The 24,889-nt window shown below is 43.6% G+C and overlaps 1 protein-coding gene across 2 annotated transcripts in view; it reads left to right on the top strand.

The window, feature by feature from the left end:
- Positions 1 to 23,009, top strand: part of pld5 (phospholipase D family member 5) — a 58,696-nt gene extending 35,687 nt beyond the window's left edge. For both annotated transcript variants that reach the window (XM_077199714.1, XM_077199715.1), the window contains exons 7-10: positions 6,297 to 6,448; positions 12,632 to 12,797; positions 12,923 to 13,013; positions 21,615 to 23,009. In XM_077199714.1, coding sequence (XP_077055829.1) covers positions 6,297 to 6,448; positions 12,632 to 12,797; positions 12,923 to 13,013; positions 21,615 to 21,865 — 660 coding nt within the window. In that variant the 3' untranslated portion in view covers positions 21,866 to 23,009. The remainder of the gene's footprint in view (positions 1 to 6,296; positions 6,449 to 12,631; positions 12,798 to 12,922; positions 13,014 to 21,614) is intronic.
- The last annotated feature ends 1,880 nt before the right edge of the window (positions 23,010 to 24,889 follow it).

The raw sequence follows: 24,889 nt of genomic DNA on the forward strand, positions 1-24,889 counted from the left end.
TTTGTCAGTCTCTCTACAGTAGCAAAAAGAGTGCTCGTGTTGTTTATATTGCTGTTTATAATATTCGAGAAGAAAGTCTGTCTAGCTTTGACTAGTTCCTTATTGAAAGCATGGATGCTATCTTTGTAGATGTTATAATGGACTACAAGTTTTGTCTTCCGCCACATGCGCTCTGCTTTTCTGCATTGTCTTTTCATATTTTGCACTGCTGTTGAGTTTCTCCAAGGTGCTTTTTGTCTGCCACTCTTCTTCCTGACTTTCACAGGAGCAATATCATCAATTACACTCTTAACTTTTGAGTTAAAAGAATCAAGGAGAAAATCAACAGAGTCAGCAGATATCCTTGGTGTTAAAGATATAGCCTTCATAAATAATACACTAGTGTTCTCATTTAAGCATCTCTTCTTGACAGACACAGATCTAGCTTCAATGGCAGGAGAGATCAATATATCAAAGAAAATACAAAAATGATCAGACAGTGCTACATCCTTAATAACAATTGATGAAATGTTTAGACCCTTACTGATAAGTAAATCTAGAGTGTGCCCACGATTATGTGTGGGTCCATGTACATGCTGAGTCAGATCAAAAGTTTTTAAAACAGTTTTGTTTTCTTTTGCCATATTGTTTTCTGCATTATCTATGTGAATGTTAAAATCTCCAGCAATGGCAAAGCAGTCAAACTCTGAGGAAATTGTTGATAACAGTTCTGTTAAGTTCTCAGCAAAAGCTGGAGAGTATTTTGGAGGCCTGTAAACAATGATAAGTAAAATGCGTGGAGCACCTTTTAACACAATACCCAGATATTCGAAAGACGGGTAATTCCCAAATGATATTTGCTTACATTGATAGACATCTTTATAAAGAGCAGCTAAACCTCCGCCTCTTCTGACAGCTCTGCAGACACTCATAAAAGTAAAGTTAGGATGGGCTGTTTCATTGAGGACTGTTGCACTGCAACTTTCTTCTAGCCAAGTTTCATTTAGCAACATAAAATCCAGGTTGTATGTGGTTATTAAGTCGTTGACTAAAAGTGATTTATTTTTAAGTGAGCGGATGTTTAAAAGTGCTAACTTAACAGTCTTACTTTTTGTCCCCACAGCAATCTTGGTATGTCGTGTAATAGGCACCAGATTAGATGGGTTTGCTGTACGGCTTTTGAAGGCCTTAGACTTTCTATCATGTAATCGAACAGCAATAGAAAAGGATACAAGCACACTGGGTTCCCGCTTGTTCTGTAAACATTTGAGAAAGTTATTGTTATCATAGCGGGGACCCGACACATATCACTGAGAGCTGGTATCAGTTGTTTTTGGTTCACCTCGGTTCACCTTGATCATGACAATTGACTCCATGAAGGATACCAAGATGTCTGCCTTTGCACTGTGGACAGGGTTTTTTCAAATCACAGTTGGCAGCTAGATGGTTAAGCCCGCATCTCCAACATCTATTGTTCTCTCTAATCCACGCATCCTTCCTGCTGTCTTCTAGAGATCTAAAAGAGGGGCACAGGCCAATTAAATGATCTCTGCTGGAACAATATGCACATGAATACTTAGAACTCCGTTCTCCATCTCTCAAATTCTGGGGTTGCTTATTTGTGGATCCTGGCACAACAGAATTATCGTTGACTCCGTACAAGACTGTTCTAGTGTTAACATAGGTCTTTTGTTGAAGTTTACTCAGGAGTGGTTTTGGAAGGTCACTAACCTGGTCAGCTATTGCTTGACACTCAGCCTCTTCTTGGAGCCAAGCGGAAAAGTTAATCAGGTTGTAGCTTCGACCCTTTCATCGTAAGGGCATAACGGGCAAAGTTGGTCACATGCTCTGTGGGCAGTTTACTGAGTAGTTGCTGTACATGAGAAGCGCAGGATAATTCAGATTTAACTTGGTCTTGGCCCAAAGATCGGAGCATGCCAACCAAAGCTCGAACCTTTAGTGTGAAGCTACTAAATGCTCTGTTGTCACCTGGTCTCACCCTAGGGAGAGCTAGAATGGCTTTGATTTCTCAAACTAGTTGGTGAGGATGCCCATATTTCTGCTGTAGTGCAAAAAGAGCCATACTGTAAGGCCTAGGATCGTTAGCATAAGCTAAAGCTAGATCACGAGCTGGAGAAAATTTTAAATGATCCAACAAGATATGGAATTTGTAATGTTCTGGCTCATGGGGTGACAACAAATTTGTCAAGGCTAACTGCAACATTGCAAATTCTTGGGGGTCATCATTCACCAAGAAAGGAAAGGAAGGTCCCTGGACACGAGAAGTAGGATATGAAAGGAACAGGATATGGAGCATAACATGGCTGGGAATATGGGTAAGGATGAGGGAATGGTCTTCGGGTTGTCTGGGTAGTGGGAACAATTGGTTGAATATACGGAGCAGGATGTTGTACAACAAGATTCCCTACCTGACCTACAGACTGTGGTTGACTATGAGGACCTACATTAGTTGAGGATACGTGTGGAATCGACAAGCTAGAAAATGGTCCTAATGGCTGTGAATACTGAGAAACAGCATACCGAGGCTGAGGAGGTAACTGTGCTGATGTTACTTGTGAGGATAACTGAGTACGAACCATGGAAGGGGAAAAAGGGCTACATGGTAAACCTGGCTGTGGTGAACCAGTTGGTTGTACCAACACCGGTGATGTTTGCACTTGAGGGGACTGACAATTAGAAGGCCCAGGAACCAATGGAACAATAGAAGGTTGTGACATACTAGATTGTAGTTGTGATGTTATATCATCTGTGTGCATATGTTGGGGTGGACTACGTAACAATGAGGAAGGAGGAAGAGGCAGAGAACTAGGCCTACTAAATGGAAGCAGTGAAGGAACAGTTGAAGAATTACATTTCTCACATGTAGGTTTCTTTTCAGCTATCTTAATACATGCACATAATTCTTGAACAATAGACGGATTAACCAAGGCATTATCATCACCATCATCAGAAGCATCATCAAAAGACTCAGAAAATTCAGAATGTTTAGAAGAAACTACTAACTGTGACATTCTAGACATCATCTCTCTAAGCATACTCTTAAGTCCAAGTATTTCTTGTTTAACATCCATATCGAGTGAAACATGTTGATACTGTTCACAATGAGCAGATGAGCATCCGGCAGATCTTAAAAAAGATGGATTTTCATACTGGGTTTGGTGATGATCACTTACAACTAGTGTTGTTGAGGGAGGGGGAGAAGGAACACGTTCTCTCACCATACAATCAGCAAAACGGGCAGGAGGTCTTCTCCGTCTTAGGCTGCGCCAGATTGCAGGTCTTGCATGGTAATCCATTCCACCAAATTTCTACCACCGGCTCGAAGGACCATATGCAGGATATCAGATGTTAAATATATCCAAAGTTCGTTAGGAGTTGCATAAACTTGATGGCGTGTCTGATTAAAACATGGGACAAATACCAGTCCTTTGCACTCTTTTATTTTTGTTCAGGATGATTAAGTCTTAGGTAATTCACATGACAGAAAGTTCCATAGATTCACATAGAGCCGATTCACACAATGTAAATGGACAGGTGTTAATGGATGGACAGGATGAACAGGATGGTCTTAAGTCATTAACGCATCCTAAGGAAGGGACTCAAAGGACATGGTTGGGTGTCCATTCAAACACCCACAGCTCACCAATGCAAAAAGAAGCAAAGGAAGGAAATGAGGTCTACTTATAGACCTCGACCAAGGCGTGTATGGGTAATGTAGTGTAGTTTGCTTGGAATTGTGGGATATGTAGTACAAATAAATATATGAAAAAAGGGAAAGAAATTCAAGAGAAAGGGCCAAATTCCAGAGATGGGGGACTCGAGTCACATGACTTGACTCGAGTCAGACTCGAGTGCAAATTTAAGGACTTGAGACTTGCTTGACTAAATTAAGAAAATGACTCGACTTGACTTTGACTTGATATCCAATGACTTGAGACTTGACTTGACTTGAACTGTATGACTCGAGAATGACTTGATGTACATTTATCATCGCAACATCAATTGATGAACAAAATGAAAGCAACGGAACCATTGACGCCAGTCATCAGATTCTGCGCTATTGCGTGACACTGCACAAGCCCAGAAAAACATACATCGCTGTGAGCGCGCTAAATACAAAAACATCTCCCAGCATCGTTTCTTTTTGGATATAAACACTAGAAATTGACTATATTCATACAAGAAGATTTGCTGTACGCATAATAACTGGCAAGGGATATCGGACGACCATGACAACCTCGAACAGTCGAACTTCATTCACCACGTCTAAAAGTAAGCTATGGCTTGTTTAACCTGTTTGTTATAGTTAATTTGACTATCTTTAAATCGAGAATATTGGTCAAAACAGCATGCCTCTTTATACACAATTATGTTTTCAAATGTAGCTTAATGTTGTCAATATTCAAATGATAATTAATGATGTCATATGTTTTGTATAACATTTGCCAAATTTCTTTTTAAATCATGCTTTAAAGCCAAATATGTCGTTCTTTCCAATGACAAAAAACAACATAGAAAACTGTTAATGTTTTGTCGTGTTTTATGTTTCTCTTAAAGCAGGGTTAGATGTTATCAGGTTTTACATCTATTAGATGTTATCAAAATGCCAGCAGAATTAATATTGCACCCAAAATACAAAATGTGTTGGGAAAAAATGCCCTAGTATGAGTTATTTTCATAATTATAACATATGATATTAAAAAAATATTTCCAGAATATTGACGCGATTGCAAATGTGATAATGATTTTATAAAACAGTTCAGTAAACAAAGAGTGAATATTGTGATGTGACATTTAGACATAGCCTAATATTCCAAATATTTTCTGTTTTTGCTCGATTTCTCCAATGACAATAGTTCCAAACAAGCCACAGAAAGAGTAATGCGTATCTGTGATTCAGTGACCTAGTTGCTTAGTTCCAGAACGAATCTGCCGTTTTGAACATAAGTTAAATGAATGCTTCTATGACTCGTAAATTAATACGGTAATTTGGCGCCACCTATTGGCGGTTTTAACTTCATAATAAAAAATATATAACTTGTATTAAGGGGATGCCAGTTTGAAGAATGCCTTTGGCCGCATAGGAGTTATACTTGAATTGTGAATTGTTTAATACCTTTCAATGGTCTTCTGCAACGTTTGAGGCATATTTATTTTTTCATGCTTTAATGTTGGCCTAATTTCAGTTACATTTAGATTTTTTTTGTAGTAACCACTCAGCTATATGTGGAAATGCATATATTAAAAAAAAATTTGCAAATAAAACCATAGTCCACAACTTGTGTGTGTGTGTGTGTGTGTGTTTTCGTTCAAATAAACTAAATGCAGACTTGTATTATTATTATTGTAAAAATGCTGAACATTTTCTGGTAGGGGTAGTTGATAGTATTTATAGCTGGCCGCGTAAAAAAAAACTGTGTGTGTTCTTGTATGTATGATTTATGACACAAATGTGTATAATGACATTACAAAATAATAATTTAATTACAACATAAACATGGTTCACTTCCTGTGTCCTTGTAAACCAAATGGCTTAAACAAACAAACTAAACTGTTTTTTTTTATTATTATTATTCAAAAAATGTCAAAAGTTTTCTGTGATGGGTATAGGGGTAGATTATAAGGGGGTAGATTTGAATATGCAGTTTGTACAATATAAAACCCATTACGCCTATGAAGAGTCCCCGTAAACCACATATTCAAATATGTGTGTGTGGGGGTGGTAGTTGTGTGTAAGAAAAATATGAGATTCAAGACAGTACTTACTAATACATTTGACATTTTACTGCACAAACATGTCATTTTGAATTCCCCAGTTCCATGCTGTTTGTAATATGTTTACGTCTATGCCCAATCTAATTACAAAGATTTTTATGTATACTGCTCTTTCATTGGTTTCAATGGATATTATCTGATTAAGGAAAGATCACTCACTCTGCAGGTAATTTATCCCAGTGACTTTTTTCCACACCCAGCTGCGTCACATGTGAGGACACTGGCCATCGGATTCTAATTTGAGTATAATGAATCTTGACTCTCTTCCAGCAACAGGATGTTTACTCAACACATCTGAGACATCCATCATCCCATTCAAATGAATAGTGCTGTAATGTTATTGGCTGCAGGGAGACATTTCTAGCTCAGTGATAAAATCCTTCTCCTGACAATGATGTATGTACACAGACGGCCATCTCATTACCTTGCTCTGGTGTGCCAGCCAAACTGATTCAAGCGGGAAAAAAAACGTTTAAATGAAAACTGCTGTTTTATGTTTTTCCCCCTACTTTTCTTCATAGGCGTCTCCAGATCTGTTTTGCCCTAAGGGTCGAAGCAGAGATATAGATGCTATACGACATGTGATTCGAGAAGCAAAGAAATTTATCTACATCTCTGTAACTGATTACCTGCCCTTAGTCAACCGCACCTTCAGAGGATCAGCAATCATAAGGTAATTACAGCACTAACAATTGATGTCAATAAGTGAGGGTTTAGTGAGGTTTATTGACAAGCAAGTACTGCCATCAGAAAAACCCTTGATAAAATTTCTTAAATGGGTCATGTGATTCTATTCTCAAATACCATCATTATTGTAACATGCTTTCATTTTTTTGAAATGCTTTTGCTACGTTGCTATCATGCTGATAGTACATTGGAATGCAATGTCGGGACCTGTAGGTTGTAAAACCTGATAAATGTGGACGGTGAGGCCCAGCCTGCCGCCGCACAAATATGCTCGATCGGTATCCCGCTCGACCACACCCAGGAAGAAGCCACACTCCTGGTGGAGTGTGCTTTGACTCCCCAGGGGCATTGAAGTCCCTTGGCTTCATAAGCCAGAGCTATAGCCTCAACTATCCAGTGAGAGATTCTCTGCTTTGAAACGGCGGAACCCTTCGTACGGCCGCCAAAGCATACAAACAGGTGTTCTGTCTGTCTGAATAGGGCAGAACGCTCCAAATACACTCGGAGAGCCCTAACGGGGCAGAGTAGGTTAGCGTCTTGTTCGTCTGCTAGAGACGATAGCGCAGTTAGGGAGATAACCTGTGCTCTGAAGGGAGTGGTGAGCACTTTAGGAATATACCCATGTTTTGGCCTAAGGACGACCCTGCAGTCGTTAGGTCCGAATTCCAAGCAGGCAGCGCTTGCCGAAAGCGCGTGCAGATCGCCCACTCTCTTGACCGAGGCGAGTGCCAGCAAGAGCGCAGTTTTGAGCGAGAGCTGCTTAAGGTGCACGGTTCGGAGTGGTTCGAACGGGGGCCCTTTAAGAGCGTCTAGGACCGTAGCTAGGTCCCAGATCGGCACTGAGGGGGGGGCGTGAAGGGTTCATCCTCCTAGCGCCCCTTAGGAAACGAATAATTAGGTTGTTTCTTCCCAATGGACGTTCCATCACAGGGTCGTGTGACGCTGTGATGGCCGCCACATATACTTTGAGCGTGGAGGGGGAGCTGCCAGCCTCCAGAAGCCCTTGTAGAAAAGCGAGTACGTTCGTAATCTCGCATTTTTCAGGGTTCAGGCCCTCGGCGTTACACCAGTCACTGAACACTTTCCATTTCTGGGCATATAAGCGTCTCGTAGAGGGCGCCCGCGCCTCAGCGATAGTTTTTAGCGCTCCACTCGTGAGGTTCCTGGGAACCCGTTGAGGGGCCATACATGAAGGGCCAACAGATCGGGGCGGGGATGAAATATCATCCTGCTGGCCTGACTGAGGAGGTCTGGCCTCAGTGGAATCGGCCGTGGTGCAGATTGCATTTGCATCAATTCTGGAAACCATGTTTGATACTTCCAGAGTGGGGCTATCAGGAGCACTGCATTTTTCTCCTCTCTGACCCGACTGATGACCTGTGGCAGCATCGCGATCAGGGGAAAAGCATATAAGGGGCGGCTCGGCCAGCTCTGGGCGAGCGCGTCCGTGCTTTTCGTGTAGAAAAGAGAGCAGTGTGCATTCTCCTTGGAGGCGAAGAGGTCGACCTCCGCCTCGCCAAAGATTTTCCATAACCACTGAATTGTCAGCGGGTTGAGAGCCCATTCTCCTGGGAGAATCTTGTCTCTGGATAGTATGTCTGCCCCTTGGTCCAGCGCGCCTGGCACATGCGCTGCTCTCAGCGAGCGCAAGTTGTGCTGGGACCATAAGATGAGTCTCCTGGCCATTGAATGCATGGAGCTCGACCTGAGTCCACCCTGGCGATTTATGTACGACACTACCGTCTTGTTGTCCGTTCGGACCAGGACGTGTTAGTTTTTTAGATGTGGAAGCAGGGCTCTGAGAGCCAAAGCGACCGCTTTCATCTCCAGACAGTTGGTGAGGATGGTGAGCGCGCGCTCTGATGAGAGACGAGCTGTCATTTGCATCGAGTCTAGAACTATTCCCAGGAAAGAAATCTTCTGGCTGGGAGATAGTATACTTTTTGCAAAATTGATTCTTAGACCCAGGCATTCTAGATGGCTGATAATCCAAGATCTGTGTGTTATTAACTGACTCTCTGATTGTGCTAGGACCAGCCAATCGTCGAGATAATTCAGTATTCGCACTCCCCTTCGTCTCAAGGGGGAAAGTGCTGCATCCATACATTTCGTGAATGTACGGGGAGCCAGGGACAGGCCAAACGGAAGTACTGTGTACTGATAAGACTGTCCCTCGAAAGCGAATCTCAGAAAAGGCCTGTGATGAGGCGCTATTGGAATGTGAAAGTAAGCATCTTTCAGATCCACTGAGAGAAACCAATCTCCTGGGCGTACTTGCGCGAGGATATGTTTGGTTGTTAACATTCTGTACGAGCGAATCATTAGTGTTTGTTCAGGTTTCTGAGATCTAGGATGGGGCGGAGACCGCCATCCTTTTTCGGGACGAGAAAATAGCGGCTGTAAAAACCTGCCCCGCTCATAGAGGGGGAAACAGTTTCCACAGCGCCCTTTTCTATTAATTTGCGCAACTCGGTGCGTAGAACATGCGAACACTCCTTTCTCACTTTCGTCTCGACCACAGTCGTAAAACGTGGTGGTCTGCGAGCGAACTGGAGCGAGTATCCGTGCTTTATTATATTCAACACCCGTTTCGGCATATCTGGAATTTTTTCCCGCCGCTGCGTGTACAGATATGGGCTGAATACAGGCTAGGGGCAGGCCGCTGTGACGTAGGGACCCGGCCAGCGAATCGCCTGAGCTCGTAGCTCTCAGAGGCGCGGGCGCGCGCTGAGCAGCTGAGTGAATAGGCGCGTGTGTGATTACAACAGCGCGCGCTATGTCTGTAAGACTCGCAGCCTGAGCTGGGGTTGTGTTTGACACTGTAGGGACAGTGTTTATAAGTGGGGGTGCATAGACAGTGGAAGGCACACGCGTCACTTTTATAATGTTTCCCGCTTTTACTGGGGATGAATTCATAACTGTGTGAACAGTGCTTGTGTGTAGTGGTGCGTACATGACCGTAGGCACGTGATCTACATTCATGGGGCGTGCAGCCTGAGCTGGGAATGATTTTGGCACTGTTTTGACAGTATCTGGGAATGCACACTTTGTGGACATGTGAACCCTTAGTGACACCGGCAGAAAAAGACTCTTTTTGTGTTTTCTGTGTGTCGCCGTAAAAACGGCGTTTGTTTGCAGGCAAGCGAGCTCTGTGACTGGCCCATTGACTGCTGTATAGACATTTCCAGCCGCCTGTACGGGGACTGGGTAATGTTTAGAGATTTTGCAGAGAGAGTGGTCCGGCTTTTGCGAGACACGCACTCTCTCTTCTCATTCCTGTGGCTAGGAAGGCTTTCGAGACTCAGGGTTCAGCACAATCTTGGGCCGAGGACCCCGTCGCTCAGGAGGCGGCTTGCGGTTGTGGGAGCGCGAGCGGCGTCGAGCGTCAGTATGAGGCGCCGGCTGAGAGGCGGTGGGGGCTGCTCTAGCCCGCTGCAGCTGTGGCGGCCTCTGTCTGCTCTGTGATGAGCTGGAGCGTTTAGGCAGGAAATGGCGCATAGCTTGTGAAGCGTTCTGGGCCTCAGTGAAGCGTTCGGCGAAACCTTTAACTGCCGGTCCAAACAGCCCGCTGGTGGAGATAGGCGCGTCGAGAAACGGGGCCTTATCCGCGTCCTTCATCTCCGTCAGAGTCAGCCACAAATGGCGCTCGAGAACAGTCAAATTAGCCATGGCGCGGCTAATAGACTGGGCGGTGGCCTTCATGGCTTCGAGAGGATGCGGACAATCTCTGTATCCATAGAGGAGCCCCCACTCGTGTTAGTTAGCGTCGACGGGGCGGGGTCGAAAGTGGAGCCCGGCCAGTCGTCAGATGCAGCGTCGATGGACAAAGAGTCATCTACTCCCCCGTCGTCCTCGGATGCGCCGAAAGTCACAAGGCCCACCGCTCTGCTAGAGGGGTGTGGGTCCGGCTGAGTGAACTGAACCGGCGGTGGGGAAGACAAGAGCGGCGGTGAAGCACGCGGAGACTGGCTCGGCGTGACGTCACTGAGCTCAGGTTCAGGAAGCCTCTGTGAGCAGCGCTTTTTCTTAACACGCGGCTCAAACAGAGGGGTGTCGGCAATGGGCTCGCTCGCTGTGAAAGCGGCGAAGCGAGCCCGCAGTGCGGAGAGACCCAGGTCGACACATTCCGGGCATCCGCCCTTGGTCAAAGCAGCTTCTGCGTGGTCCCGGCCCAGGCAGCGAGCGCAGATGATGTGACGATCCCCGTCCGGAAGAAGGTCTCTGCACGACGCGCAGGAAGACATTTGAAACAACGCCTCAGAAAAATTTGCTCTTTTACAAATGTCGCGGGGCGAACAGATGTAAATACTTGCGTGTAGCGCGCCGGATGGCTCAGTAGGATGGCGTTCGAAGGCGGCTGAAGATGCCGACGTCCTCGTAGCAATCCCGCTGGTATGCTTTTCCACGGCGGCGAAGGCTTTCAATAATCCGGAGGATCCAGCGAAGAAGGTGTTCGCTGAAGGAGATTAAATCTAAAGAACTCTCATGACGGGGCGCCCAATATATAGCTCTTGGCCACGCCCATCTTGGCGGGTTCTGACGCGCGCGGGCGCGAGGCGCGCTCATTGGTCGCGCATTCAGAGTCGCCCCGTCATTGGTTCGAGCAAGTTGCCGCAGCACAGCCAATGACTGAGCTCCTTCGCTCATTGCTGTCTGCTGTGCAGCTGCAATGCGTTTTACATAAAGACTTCAATATTCTCGAGAAAAGGAGTTTTCCCATAGCGTAAGCTACTTACGCAATAGGAGAGACCTCTCGAAAGGGATCCAGTGTTATTAACTATCTTCTTGCCTTAGCTAGATTCAAAACGGTAAGCTTGTAATAATGTTTTTAATTCCAGTGGTACCGGTGGATTTCCGCTGGAAATTCGAGCATGTCTTTGCGTCATTACGTCACATCTGTACACATAAAGGAGTCTCGGCTAGTTGGCTATATTGCGTGTGAGGATGTTGGAGGTGGAGATTTATAGTATTTTCTCATGGCACTTGATATAATTAAACGTATCAATTTGATTGCGGATCCAGAAAGGTTTAAACGACAATCACCAGTGACAACTGGAGATTCACCCGTTGAAAAATGCAAAAGACTTCGGAGTATCTCACAAAAAAAGAGACTCCAACCAGGCCCATGCGAAAACAAGGACAGTATACTTTGCACGGTTTGACGTGATATGATAAGTGAAGCGAACATTATATTTAATCAGTGCGATTTACTGCAATGCTGTTTTCCCCTAGTTGGTCAGAACAAAAGTAGATGTTACTTGTTCAGATGACATTTTCCAGTGAAAATTATTATGTTGGTCATACTTCCAAAAAGTAGAATCTGTGATTCCGAATGACAGTATCCACACCGGCACGGCGACTGACAGACACACATTCTCCTCAAAACATTGGATTCATCCGCGCAGTCCTGTTCTGAGGCACAACCCACGTAAAGTTGATAATTCCGCGAATAACTGCAATTGCAGATTTCGAACAGAGATTGCGACAAAGAGGAAAAAACCCAAAATACCAAAGCAATGAAAATAACTGCTACATGCTCTTCATTTAACATTTTCTTATAAAAAGTATCTATTTATGCTTATTCAACAATATATGTACCCTCTCTGTTCCCTTTCTTTCTTTTTTTGTCATTTCTATTGTATTGTTAAGCATATGATATGTTATTTTGATGTAATATGAAAGTGTACATGCTATTCTTTGGAAATAAAGCATAAAAAACCACTAAAGAAAAAGGAAGACATAAAAACGCATCAAATGACCACTTTAAGGCAATACACATTTCAAAATAAAAGACATTGAAATTATTTGTAAAATCACTAAAACTTTTTGTGTTGTGTGAAGATAAGATATTCCTTAAGCATGCAATTTATGCTTTTTTTTTCACATCTACCCATTTTTACAAGTTTCCTGAATCAAGTCTTGCTCTATTTAAAAAAAAATATTAATTATTTAAATAATGTCTAAAAAAATAAATTTGTGTATCTAAATATTCAAGATAGGTTCTTTGAAAATCGGTCTTGTTTTTCCTTCTCAAGTGAATTTGTCTTGAAAGCTTGTCTTTCTAGGATACTAAGAATAGATGTTTTGAAGTGTAACTCTTTAGATCTATTTATAAATGGACAATTTTTAATTTGGAGATTTATCACTTTTATTATTTTTTTTGGTTCAGATACTGGTCGCCAATAGATGAGATGCTGCGGGAGGCTGCAGTACTGAGAGAGGTCAAAGTTCGTCTCTTAATCGGTCTGTGGACACGTACACATCCGCTGACCTTTAACTTTATGACATCAATGCAGGCTCTTTGCACAGGACTGCCAGTCTGCTCTATAGAGGTGGTGAGGAAACAATATCCTTTATTGATTTGTTGATATACGCGCACACACACCCAAACATATATTTAATCCTATTTTTACAATAGGTTGTATTTTATATATATATGTTTGTGTTTGTTTGGAATCAGAGATTTTACAGAGGCAAGGAGCAGATGGGAGGATTTCAACACAGGATAAATGAGAATAAATTTATGGTGACAGACAACGCAATATACATTGGTAAAGCTCTCTCTCTCTCTCTCTCGCTCTCTCTCGCTCTCGCTCTCGCTCTCGCTCTCTCTCTCACACACACACACACACACACACACACACACACACACACACACACACACACACACACACACACACACACACACACACACACACCACACACACACACACACTAAATTGATTGTGGTTTACTGGCATGACATAAACGGACAAAAAAATTACATTGCCAAAGCAGTACAAAATAAGTAAAATAAAATAAGTAGAGTAAAATAACAATAGTGCAAATGGGCAAAAAAACACACACAAAAAACAGTTAAGTCTCATTTGTTAACATGACTTAATGAATCAACTAGCTAAGATGAAGTAACAATGAACAATATGTATTTTACTGCATTTTATAATCTTTGTTAATGTTAGTGCATAAAAACACAATTGTTCATAGTTCTGTTAATGCTGTGCATTAAGTCATGTTAACAGATGTAGTGTGAGGATCTATTATGCATTTTAAAAGTTTGTTTTAGTATGTTTAGTTTAGCGTTCAAAAGTTTGGGGTCGTTGTTTTTAAAAGAAGTCTATTCTGCTCACCAAGGCTGCATTTATTTGATTAAAAATACAAAACCAACCCAGTAATATTGTGAAATATTATTTCATTGTAAAACAGCTGTTTTCTATGTGAATATATAGTAAAGTGTAATTTATTCCTGTGATCAAAGCTGAATTTTCAGCATCATTACTGCAGATTTGATGCTCAAGAAACATTTTTCATTATTATCAATGTTGAAAACAGTTGTGTACCATTTTTTTTAGGATTCTTTGATGAACAGAAAGTTAAAAACTACAGCATTTATTTGAAATAGAATCTTTTGTAATGTTATAAATGTCTCTACTGTCATTTTTGATCAGTTTAATTCCTCCTTGATGAATAAAAGTATTGATTTATTTTATTTATTTCCCCAAAAAAATAAAATAAAAATTCTTACTGACCCCAAAGTTTTGAACGGTAGTGTTTAAAAGATTCTATTTCACGGTAGTGTTTATAAGATTTTTACAAAAGATTCTATTTCAGATAAATGCTGTTCTTTTGAACTCTCCATTCATCAAAGAATCCTGAAATAAAAATGTAAATAACGTATCGGTTACCTAACGTAACCTCGGCTCTCTCTAGAAGAAGGAACGAGTATTGCGTAAGTTAGCTTACGCTACGGGAAAGATTCATCTTCTCGAGATATTGAAGCCAAAAAATTATTCTTAATTTTTGTATCCATTGTCAACGCAGTGCAGCAGCTAGCAGACCTAGAGCAGGCTGTCTAGCGTGCTCATAGGCTGCCCTGCGGGAACTGCAGCAGCCTACCACTGAGCCCGACGTGACGTCACGTCCAATGAAGGGCGCTCGCACCTTCACAGTGTCAAAGCCCGCCAGAACAAAAACGCTTGTGGCGCAAGCACGGCAGGTTACGCAATACTCGTTCCCTCTTCTAGAGAGAACCGAGGTTACGTTAGGTAACCGATACGTTCTCTTACGAGAGGTTCACTCGTATTGCGTAAGTTAGCTTACGCTACGGGAACCCTTTGTCAACGCCGTGCGCGCCAAGCATCCACAATGAGTCCCAGGGCTTTCCAGGGAACCCAAATAAATGGGAAATAAGGTGGTCAGCAACGCGGGCCAGCACTTGTACATAAGCACTCATAGGGAATACAGAGCGGCGTCGCCGGTCTGTATAAGCATATAGCACATACCCAATAGTGCCGCTCAACCAGAAGAGCTAGTATAGGTGAGAGTAGCCACAATCCATCTGGATAGGCTTTGATGAGCTTTTGCAAGCTCATTTTTCCTTAGCGACCGGCCGCGCGTCGACTCAGCGAACGCTGCAACGGCCGCCACATAGACTTTGAGTGTGGATGGGGACCTCCCCTTATCCAACAGCTCTTGTAGGAAACTGAGCAGCCGCGAGATCCCACACGCCCGTGGGTCCAGGTTTTTGTCAGTGCACCATTTGGAGAACACTGACCATTTAGACGTGTGAAGCTTTCTAGTAGAGGGAGCTCTAAACTGCGTGATCGTGTTCATCACTCCTTCTGGCAGGGCAACGGGTACCCATTGATTACCCATGCGTGCAGAGACCAGCGCTCTGGATGGGGATGCCAGATCGAGCCGCGAGCTTCTGAGAGGAGATCCGTTCTCACCGGAATCGGCCACGGGGCTGTCAGTGACACGTCAGCTCCGGCAACCAAATCTGATTCTCTCAACGCGGGGCTATGAGGAGCACCGAGTGGCGCGTTTCCCTTATCCTCTTGCTTACCTGCGGTAGCAGAGATTGGAGGGAAGGCATACAGAGGGCGGCTGGGCCAGACTTGGGCCAGCGCGTCCTCATTCTTCGAAAAGAGCATTGGGCAGTGAGCGTTGTCTTTTGACGCAAATAGGTCGACTCCCGCTTTGGCGCCATCATTTCTGGACCGTTTGGGGGTGCAGGCACCATTCCCCTGGGGGAACGTTGTCCCTGGATAGTTTATCTGGGCCGTCATTCAGGTGGCCTGGGACATGTGCAGCTCTCAGCGAGCACAGGTGATGCTGAGACCACGTGAGGAAGTGCTCTGTCAGATCGCAGAGGTTCCTGGATCCGACGCCGCCCTGACGGTTCATGTAGGAAACCACTGACATGTTGTCTGATCAGACTAGAACATGGTGGTCCTGTATGAGCGGGAGGAAGCGCTTCAGCGCGTTCTCGACCGCTAACATTTCCAGACAGTTTATGTGAAGGAGCTTCTCCTGGTCTGACCACAGGCCAAAGACCGGTCTGCCCTCGAAGAGCGCACCCCAACCTGAGTTGGACGCATCTGTCGAGATGAGCTTTCAGTACGAGACCGCTCCCATCATCACTGATACCAGCCGGCTGTTAACCAGGGCTGCAGAGCCGTAATACAGGTCTGAGTCACTCTGATTCGTTCGCAGCCTGCAGCCCAAGCTCGGCGAAACGCACGAGCATTGAGCCAGCGTTGAAGCGGGTGCATGCGCAGTAAGCCCAGCTGAAGCACTGCTGCAGCTGAGACCATACAGCCCAGCATCCTCTGGAATGACTTCAGAGGAATGATGCTGCCCTTCTGGAAAGACGCGGCTAGGTGTCGAACACGGCCCGCGCGCTGTGTCGATAAACGAGCCGTCATGGCCACAGAGTCCCGTTCTATTCCTAGAAAGGAAATTGACTGACTGGGCAGTAATGAGCTCTTGGTCCAGTTGACCGTGAGACCCAAGCTCTCCATGTGACTGAGGATCACAGTTCTGTGAGATAGCAGTTTTGTCTCTGACTGTGCCAAATCAGCCAGTCGTCCAGATAGTTCATAATTCGCAAACCCTGATTTCTCAAGGGGGCGAGAGCTGCGTCCATGCACTTCGCAAATGTACGGGGTGCCAGGGACAGGCCGAACGGCAGGACGGAGTATTGATAAACCTGACCGTCGAAGGTGAATCTCAAGAATGGCCTGTTACGGGGTATTATCTGAATCTGGAAATAGGCATCTTTCAGATTGAGAGAAATATACCAGTCCCTCGGGCGAACGTGTGCGAGGATTTTTCTGGTTGTAAACACTTTGAACAGTCTTTTCATAAGCACCTCGTTCAAACATCTCAGATCTAAGATGGGTCTGAGGGCTCCGTCCTTCTTGCGTACGAGAAAATAAAGGCTATAGAAGCCTAACTCGCTCAGAGAAGGCGGTACCAATTCTATGGCCCCTTTGCACAGCAGCTTCGCTATGTCTGCGCGAAGTAGATGTGTTACTTCTGCATTCACAGCTCTCGCGGTCCGTGCTTGAAAGTGCGGAGGACGGCGAGCGAACTGTAGCGAATAGCTGTGCCTTATTGTGCTCAGCACCTATTCTGACACCCCTGGAATGGCTTCCCATGCTTTTATATATGTAGCTAGGGGGCGAATGGTCTCCAGGTTCTGATCGCCACGCTCTGCGGGGTCGAGAACTGAACCGGATGTGTGGGCGCGGCACGCGCGCCCTCGGTGCTTGCAAGCGGCAGCTCGCTGACAGCCATGACAGGCTGATACATAAGAGGCGTCCCGATTTCCGTGAATGGGAAGCGCCCTTTATCACTTTGTGGTCAGCGAGCGGAGCCTTGGGCAGAGTGTTTATTAGTTAGCGTGAGCGCTTTTGTGCGGGCACAAGACTTACACATAACTTTGACATCCCGATCGCTTTGGATGGGGAGCGTTTTATGATAGCCCTGAGACGCGCGCAAGGCGCTTTGGGCAAAGTGTTTATTAGTAAGCGTGAACGCTTGTGAGCGGGCACGAAACTTACATACATATTTGACGTCCTGATCGCTTGGATGGGGATCGTTTTATGATAACTCTGTGACGCACGCTGCGCTTTGAGCAGAGTGTTCATAAGTAAGTGTGAGCAGGCAAAAGACTTACAGTTATATGTGACGCCGTGATGGGCGGCGTTTTGTGACAACTCTGGAATGCGCGGGCAGCGCTTGGGGAGAGATGTGTGTTAGTAAGCGTGAACGCTCGTGGGCGGGCACAGGACTTAGGTTTATATTCTGACTGATATGAGTTTTAATGGCCGTGTGAAAGAGCGTGCAGAAAGTAGGCGTGGGCACGGACTCGTGGACACATTTCCTACGTTTAACACTCGAGCGCCTATTTACCGCTTTATGGGAGTGGGCTCTTTGAGTGACACGGGAAGTGTTGTGCTTGTGTGTAGGGGTGAACACTGAGGTGTGGGCACCTTTTCTACACTAAAAACACCATCGGCGAGAGCCGGATCTGAATACGGCAGCTCGCTGAGGAGAGCCGCATCATTTTTTATCTGCTGCGGAAGCAAACACGGGTCTCTGGCGCGAAAGCTGTGGATTTCGCCACTGAGCCACAGGGGGGAATGACATCAGCTTCAGTTAGCGCGAGCAGATAAAGAGAGCGTCATCACAGTTTCTGTGTGTCGGCGTTTGTTTGCAGGCGTGCGTGTTATATAACAGGCTCATGCTGCAATATTGACATTACCAGCCGCTCAAATTAAGAGGAGCTGAGAAATGTTTGGGAAATGGGCGATAGTCCGGCCTCGGCGGGACTAAAAACACACTCTTTCCTCATTTCGCCGGTGGCGCACGCGCACGGGGCGCACGGGAGGGCGCGTTCGCTTTCTGTACGTTAGAAAGCTGGCCGCGATCTCAGAACTGTCTAAAATTTTTATCTGCTGCGAGAGCCGGGAACGAACACGGGTCTCTGGCCTGAAAGCTGTGGGTTTAGCCACTGAGCCACAGGGGGAAACCACATCAGTTTCTGTTAGTTCGAGCAGATAAAGAGAGAGTCATCACAGTTCCTGTGTGTCGGTTGTTGTTTGCAGGCGTGCGTGTTATATAACAGGCTCATGCTGCAATATTGACATCACCAGCCGCTCGAATTAAGAGGAGCTGAGAAATGTTTGAGAAATGGGGGATAGTCCGGCCTCGGCGGGACTAACACACTCTTTCCTTATTTTGCCGTTGACGCATGCGGGATGGGATAGCTTTCTTGTAACGTAAAGAAAGCTAGCCGCGGTTAGAACAGCTGTCAGCGGCGCGTCCTCATCCATATCAAGCGCCTCGTCCCCTGAGGCGCGGCAGCGCGGGCGGGAACCGGCGGCTGCGAGTCCGGGAGGTGGGAGGAGAGATAGATGCTCGAAGGAGTCATTCCGGCGAGCGTTTGCATCAGAAACGACAGCAGTGCGGCTCGTGAGCGGCAGCTGCGCGTCTGTGAGGGGAGGCGGGAAAGACGAGAGCGAGGCTCGAGGGAGGGAGTCCTGCGAGCGCGTCGCTGTGGCCACCGGCGGCCTTTGAGAACGGCGCATCTTTGCGCGGTCCTGCAAAGGGCGGAGTGACCGCTTGAGGGTTGAACACTTCGAGCCGAGCCCGCAGGGTCGACATCGGAAGTGCGTCGCTGAGCTCACAAACCCCGAGAGGGCAGAGCTGCGTGTTCCTGGCCCAGGCAGAGAGCGCAGATCACATGGCGGTCTCCGTCACTGAGCGGGGTTCTGCACGGGCCGCAGGAAGTGCGAGGCATCTTGAAATAGACACTCGCTGCTCTTTTAGACAGTAAGTTTAGCAAGAAAGGATACGTCGCCGGATAGCGTAGCTCGCACGGATGGCTGAAGGTGGCGAAGACGGCCGGCTTCTTCAGGCGCTGTCCTAAGCTGGCTTGTCGCTTCCTCGACGGCGGCTATCTAGATCCAGCGATGATCTTCTCTAGATCTTCTCTCTAGATCCAGCGATGTGGAGAGCTTTGCTGAAGAGATGAAAAATCAGAGAATATAGAGGTGGGCGGATCGATCCTGAAGTATCGATACTTTCGATACTGACGTGGTATCGAAAAGGATCGATCCTCACATAAAAATATCGATCCAAATGTGTTTTTTTTTACCAGTAATTTTTATTAATTTAGAACGCAATTCAGTGCGTAAAAAAAGCTTCTAAGTTTAAAAATAAGCGAATAATTGTGTAGGGTAGAACTATTTCTCCTAGTCATCTGGATACAAGGCGAAACCAATCAATCACAGAGAGCGTTTGCTGCTGGTGCTTCTGTCTCAGTGCGTTTGGGAAACGAAGCCTTGCTTAGATGACAGAGAAACAATCGGGAGTTATTTCGCAATAAACAAATTAAAAGTTTACATAACGGTTCAAAATGTTGACGTCAGTATGATTTGTTTAATGAAATTAATATTTTTATTCAACAAGGATCGATGCATTAAATTGATCCAAAGTGACAGTCAAGGGTTTTACACTGTTAAAAAAAATATATTTTTCATATAAATGCTGTTCTTTCAACTTTGTTCATCATGATACATTTTATGCAAAATGATTTGGTTTCCACAAAAACATTAAACTGTTTTCAACATTGATAATAATAAGAAATGTTTCTTGAGCAGCAAATCAGCATATTAAAATTAATTCTCATCATGAAGGATCATGAAGAATGGAGTAATGATGCTGAAAATTCAGCTTTGATCATGTTGGGGAATCTCTTCTGTCTCATGTACAAGTCTAAGTGCTGTAATGCCAAGCAGAAAAACTAGGTCACAGGGCATGTAAGGACAGGGCATATGAGGACAGGTATAAGAGAATGGAAAAGTATCCAAAAAACTTGTACGGTAGTAGAGATGCAGGTGTTAGGAAGCACTGAAAGAGAAACATATACAATGTAAGATGTTCCACCAATAGGAGAAGGTCTAGGGGGAGATGTTTTTAATGGTTGCGAGATTACGAGGAAGAAAACAAATAATAATACAGATGCCCATTGTGTAATAGGAGACTAATACAGATGCCCATTGTGTAAAAGGATAATAATACAGATGCTCATTGGGTACCAACGATAAAAAAAAGGTATAAGACCTGAATGTCAACCACTGTAAAATCAGATGGCCAGCTGGCATCTCACTTTGTTGAATTGCTCAATAAAGTTACTTCTTCTGAGACCTGGAACTTCGACTCTAAAAGATTTTCTCTGAAACCTGAATTAGAGAACTCTGAAATCTGCAGACCTGAACCAGAGCCCTTAAATCTGCCACAACAATCACAGGAATAAATGACAGAATAGCCCATGTTAAATTGTAATAATATTACAGTTTTTACTGTATTTTTGATCAAATAAATGGCAAGTGTACAATAGTGCATTTACTATAATTAGGGTAGTTTGGTAAAAGTCACTGACTTATTACAGGCGAGTTGAGAGCACAAATCACAAAATATTTAGTGGTCATGAAAACGTATTCAGATTTAGCATATTAATGATGCATTCACCTCATAAATCATGACACACTGCTCTAGCACAGGAAAGTGCATGTAAGTTAAAGTGCATACTTTTAAAATTAAAAAGTATTGGTATCGGTATTGGTATCGGTATTGATATCGGCGATAGTGGCCGTTTATTTACTTGGTATCGGATCGATACAGAATTTTGCAGTATCGCCCACCTCTAGAGAATACAGCCTACGAGCCCTGCTTATATACGCTAAGCCATGCCCATTCTGGCGGGCTTTGACACTGTGAAGGCGCGAGCGCCCTTCATTGGACGTGACGTCACGTGGGGCTCAGTGGTAGGCTGCTGCAGTTCCCGCAGGGCAGCCTATGAGCACGCTAGACAGCCTGCTCTAGGTCTGCTAGCTGCTGTACTGCGTTGACAATGGATACAAAAGTTAAGGATAATTTTTTGGCTTCAATATCTCGAGAAGATGAATCTTTCCCGTAGCGTAATCTAACTTACGCAATACGAGAGAACCTCTCGTAACAGAACTGTTTTCAACATTGATAATAATGAGAAATGTTTCTTGAGCATCAAACCATCATATTAGAATGATTTCTGAAGGATCATGTGACACTGAAGACTGGAGTAATGATGCTGAAAATTCAGCTTTGATCAAATGAATAAATTACACTTTACTATATATTCACATAGAAAACAAGTGTTTTACATTGAAATAATATTTCACAATATTACTGGGTTTGTTTTGTATTTTTAATCAAATAAATGCAGCCTTGGTGAGCAGAAGAGACTTCTTTTAAAAACATTAAAAATCTTACCGACCCCAAACTTTTGAACGGCAGTGTATATATTCAAATTTTCTCTCAAAAAGGGAATCTGGACTGGGTTGGGAGTGAGTTTGCCTTAAACGCAGGAGCCGGTCTGGTGATTCAGGAATCGGAGAACCAGCATAAAGGGCAGGACTCGATTGTAGAGCAGATGACTGCTGCTTTTGAAAGAGACTGGTTTTCACCTTACACAATAAGCCTGCTATCTGGCAGCACAACCCTTCAGGAGAGCCAACACGGGAGGCAGAAACTACATTCTCTGAAGACAAAAGACGAGAGCAGAGAGCATGATTGAGCGGCGGGAATTCCTCTCTGAAGCGGGACCAATAAGCCAAGGACTTTGTGCCTCAGAACATCTGTGCCATGACTTACAATTGAAGTTTTCAAATGCTGTCAATGGAACTGAATTATAATCTCTGAAGGACTTCTGTGAAGGAAAATGATTTTTGTGTGTGCTTTCTTTTTAACATTATACAGTACAGCACTTTTAGTGGAAAACCAGATTACACTTTCACTAAATCTTTATATAATGCATGCCTATTTAGATAAACAGAACTATGGAAATTATTTACTCCAATATTCAGACTTTTATTATTTTAAACCAAAATATTCCGTGACAACAGTGCTCATGGAAAACTGTCACAAAAGAACATTGCCAAAATTTTATAATCATTGTGTTTTTCTCAAGATGTTCATTAGCCATCGTTTTTATTAAATCGAGCACATTTTTAATAAAATAAATTTTGACAAAATCTGCATATGCCAACACAAGTGCTCAATACATGCACAATGTCATTATACTGTCATATACTTTCTGGTTGACTTGATACTGTGGCACATCTTACACTGTGTACATATATATATACATATATAAAATGTTTACATGATGCAGCATGCACAGCCTTGAAGTAATGTACAATCGAATGCACAAGAAGAGACTGTTTTTCTTATAGAATACTTTAAGCTTATACCCTTTAAATGTAGCTTTATAGAGTAGCTTTTATATGTAGCTTTATATATTATCCTTTAATTGACTGTTTTAATGGAACTGTAATGTTTTTATTAAACAGTCATTGCTGATCGTTGATCTTATAATACAGACCATATATGTTGCATTGATTTCTCAGTAGTTTGTGGCCTGATGCTTGAGCATGTTTTGCCTTATATATGCTGCCATAAACTGTAGCTGCTGTTGCTTTCTGGATGACTACCTCTTATGATATTCTGTAAACATAAAGACATATATAATATAACTGCTTTCTGCAGCATGGGTCATATATCGGAATGAATTATAGTCCCATGTGCATAAGATACCGTTTTTTTTTTTTGTATGGAATGAACAATTTATGATGTGATTAAATGTATAGCACCTTAACCGACTGTTATAATTAAATATTAAAGAGTTCATTAAAAATTTACTCCCAGTCTTAAATAGGCAACATATGTCCCATTGATTTCTCACTGTGTTGATGTTTAGTAATTTGTGTCAGCAAACCTTTCTCAGAACCAAATCAATTTAAAGCCTGTCTCAGGGGAGCAATTTGTTTGGCAGAGCCAAAGCAACAAATTGTCTGAATTCATTCATACTTCTCACACTTCACATCTCACTGAACACAGGCAAATGTTCATGTTCCTCTTAAACATAATCATCTATAAAGAATACAAATCATAGGCATACGTAAAAAAAAAATGTATTTGTGCTTTTTAATGATAAATGGCTTGGTCAATTACAAAAGCAAGAAAATATATATTTGTCTTACAAAAAACACATCTCTTCACTTCAGAAGGCATTATTAAGCCCCTGGAGCTGCATGGATTACGTTCATGATGGATGGATGCAATTTTTTGGCTTTCAAAATCTAATGGCCTGATCAAAATCACTCATTATAAAGCTTGGAAGAGGCAGGATATTTTTAAATATATAATTCCGATTGTGTTTGGTTTAAAGAAGAAAGTTATATACACCTATGATGGCTTGAGGGTGAGTAAATTATGGGATGATCTTAATTTTTCAGTAACCTAGCTTTAAGCTAATTTTTATGGAATTGTAGAAAATCCTGCTCTTTGAAAGATTTTCCTGAAATAGCTGTCATCATGATATATCATGCCGATATATCATGGCACTAGAATCTGTAAACCATAAAAAATAATCATTCTGAAAAGAGATACAGCGTTTTATGCTGTTTAACCGTCATGATTGTAGCTGTCAATCATTTTACACTCCACAGTAGGCAGTCCATATACGGGAAACCGGAAGCTCCAAATGAGCTAGGTGATTTTAGAGGGCGTGGAATGTTCATCATTTCTCATCTGTCAACAATGTAGAAGTAGGCTATAAGTAGGAGACTAAAAAGCGAGAGGAGCAAAAAGAAGCACGGCGACAGTGAAAACCGCAAACGTCTTTCATCACTGGATGGAGCTAGAGCTTAAAACTCAAAGCGTTTGAAAACAGATGCGAGCTTGCTTTGCTTCTGCCTGAGAAGTTAAAGTACCATGCTACGCCAAAACACCTCGAGTTATAGAAAGATGAGGCTTGTGTAATACTGTGGCTAGCGGGAGTTCTAGAGCGGTTGAAGGGCTCCTAATATGATTTTCACTTTTTCAACTTTAGTTAGTATTTAATATTGCGGTTTGAGTATAAAAAGATCTGCAAGGTTATAAAGCTCAAAGTCCACCGGTAGATAATTGTTTTTAACAGAATCCACTTTACAAATACTACAACGAACGACTTGTTTGGACTACAACGCATTTTTTTCCGGATCTTGTGAAGTCACAAGATGTTACTCATTTAAATAATTCCTGCCCACGGAATATGCCAAAAAGGGGACGAGGCCTGGTTGAGCTGCGAAGAAAGTGTTGTCGCTCTGCCAAAGAGACGCTGTTTTTGTCCACCCCGTTTCCAAAACTCATTTGTTTGACGAATTTAGGAGTGGTTAAATTTTATTTTAAACACTGTTCCTGAACATTATAACTCCAACGTTTGTCCTAGTGCTGCACATTTTATGGAGAACAGCTTCCAGAACCAGTACAATGCAGGCTACGCACAGAAGCTTCTGCTGAAATGGAGCGGTTTCCACTTTGTCGGGACAATCTGTTGTTTGTGGGATCATAGTCTTATTATTTCTAGTTGCGTTTTCTTTTAACAGTCCGATTATAAGTTTTATGTTGTTGCTACGATTTGAACAAAGGGCAAAGCTTTGGAGAGGGGGGAAATCTCCCATTCGACCCATCACCGCTAGGGGCCGCTGCCACTTGACCAGTCACCTTTATATGCGCCTGCCACTCGACCAGTCACCGTTATAGGCTATGTGCCTGCCTC

The sequence above is a fragment of the Siphateles boraxobius genome, unplaced genomic scaffold (genome assembly GCF_051911475.1).
Source record: "Siphateles boraxobius isolate OS27281-9 unplaced genomic scaffold, OSU_SipBor_1 41, whole genome shotgun sequence".
NCBI lineage: Eukaryota > Metazoa > Chordata > Actinopteri > Cypriniformes > Leuciscidae > Siphateles > Siphateles boraxobius.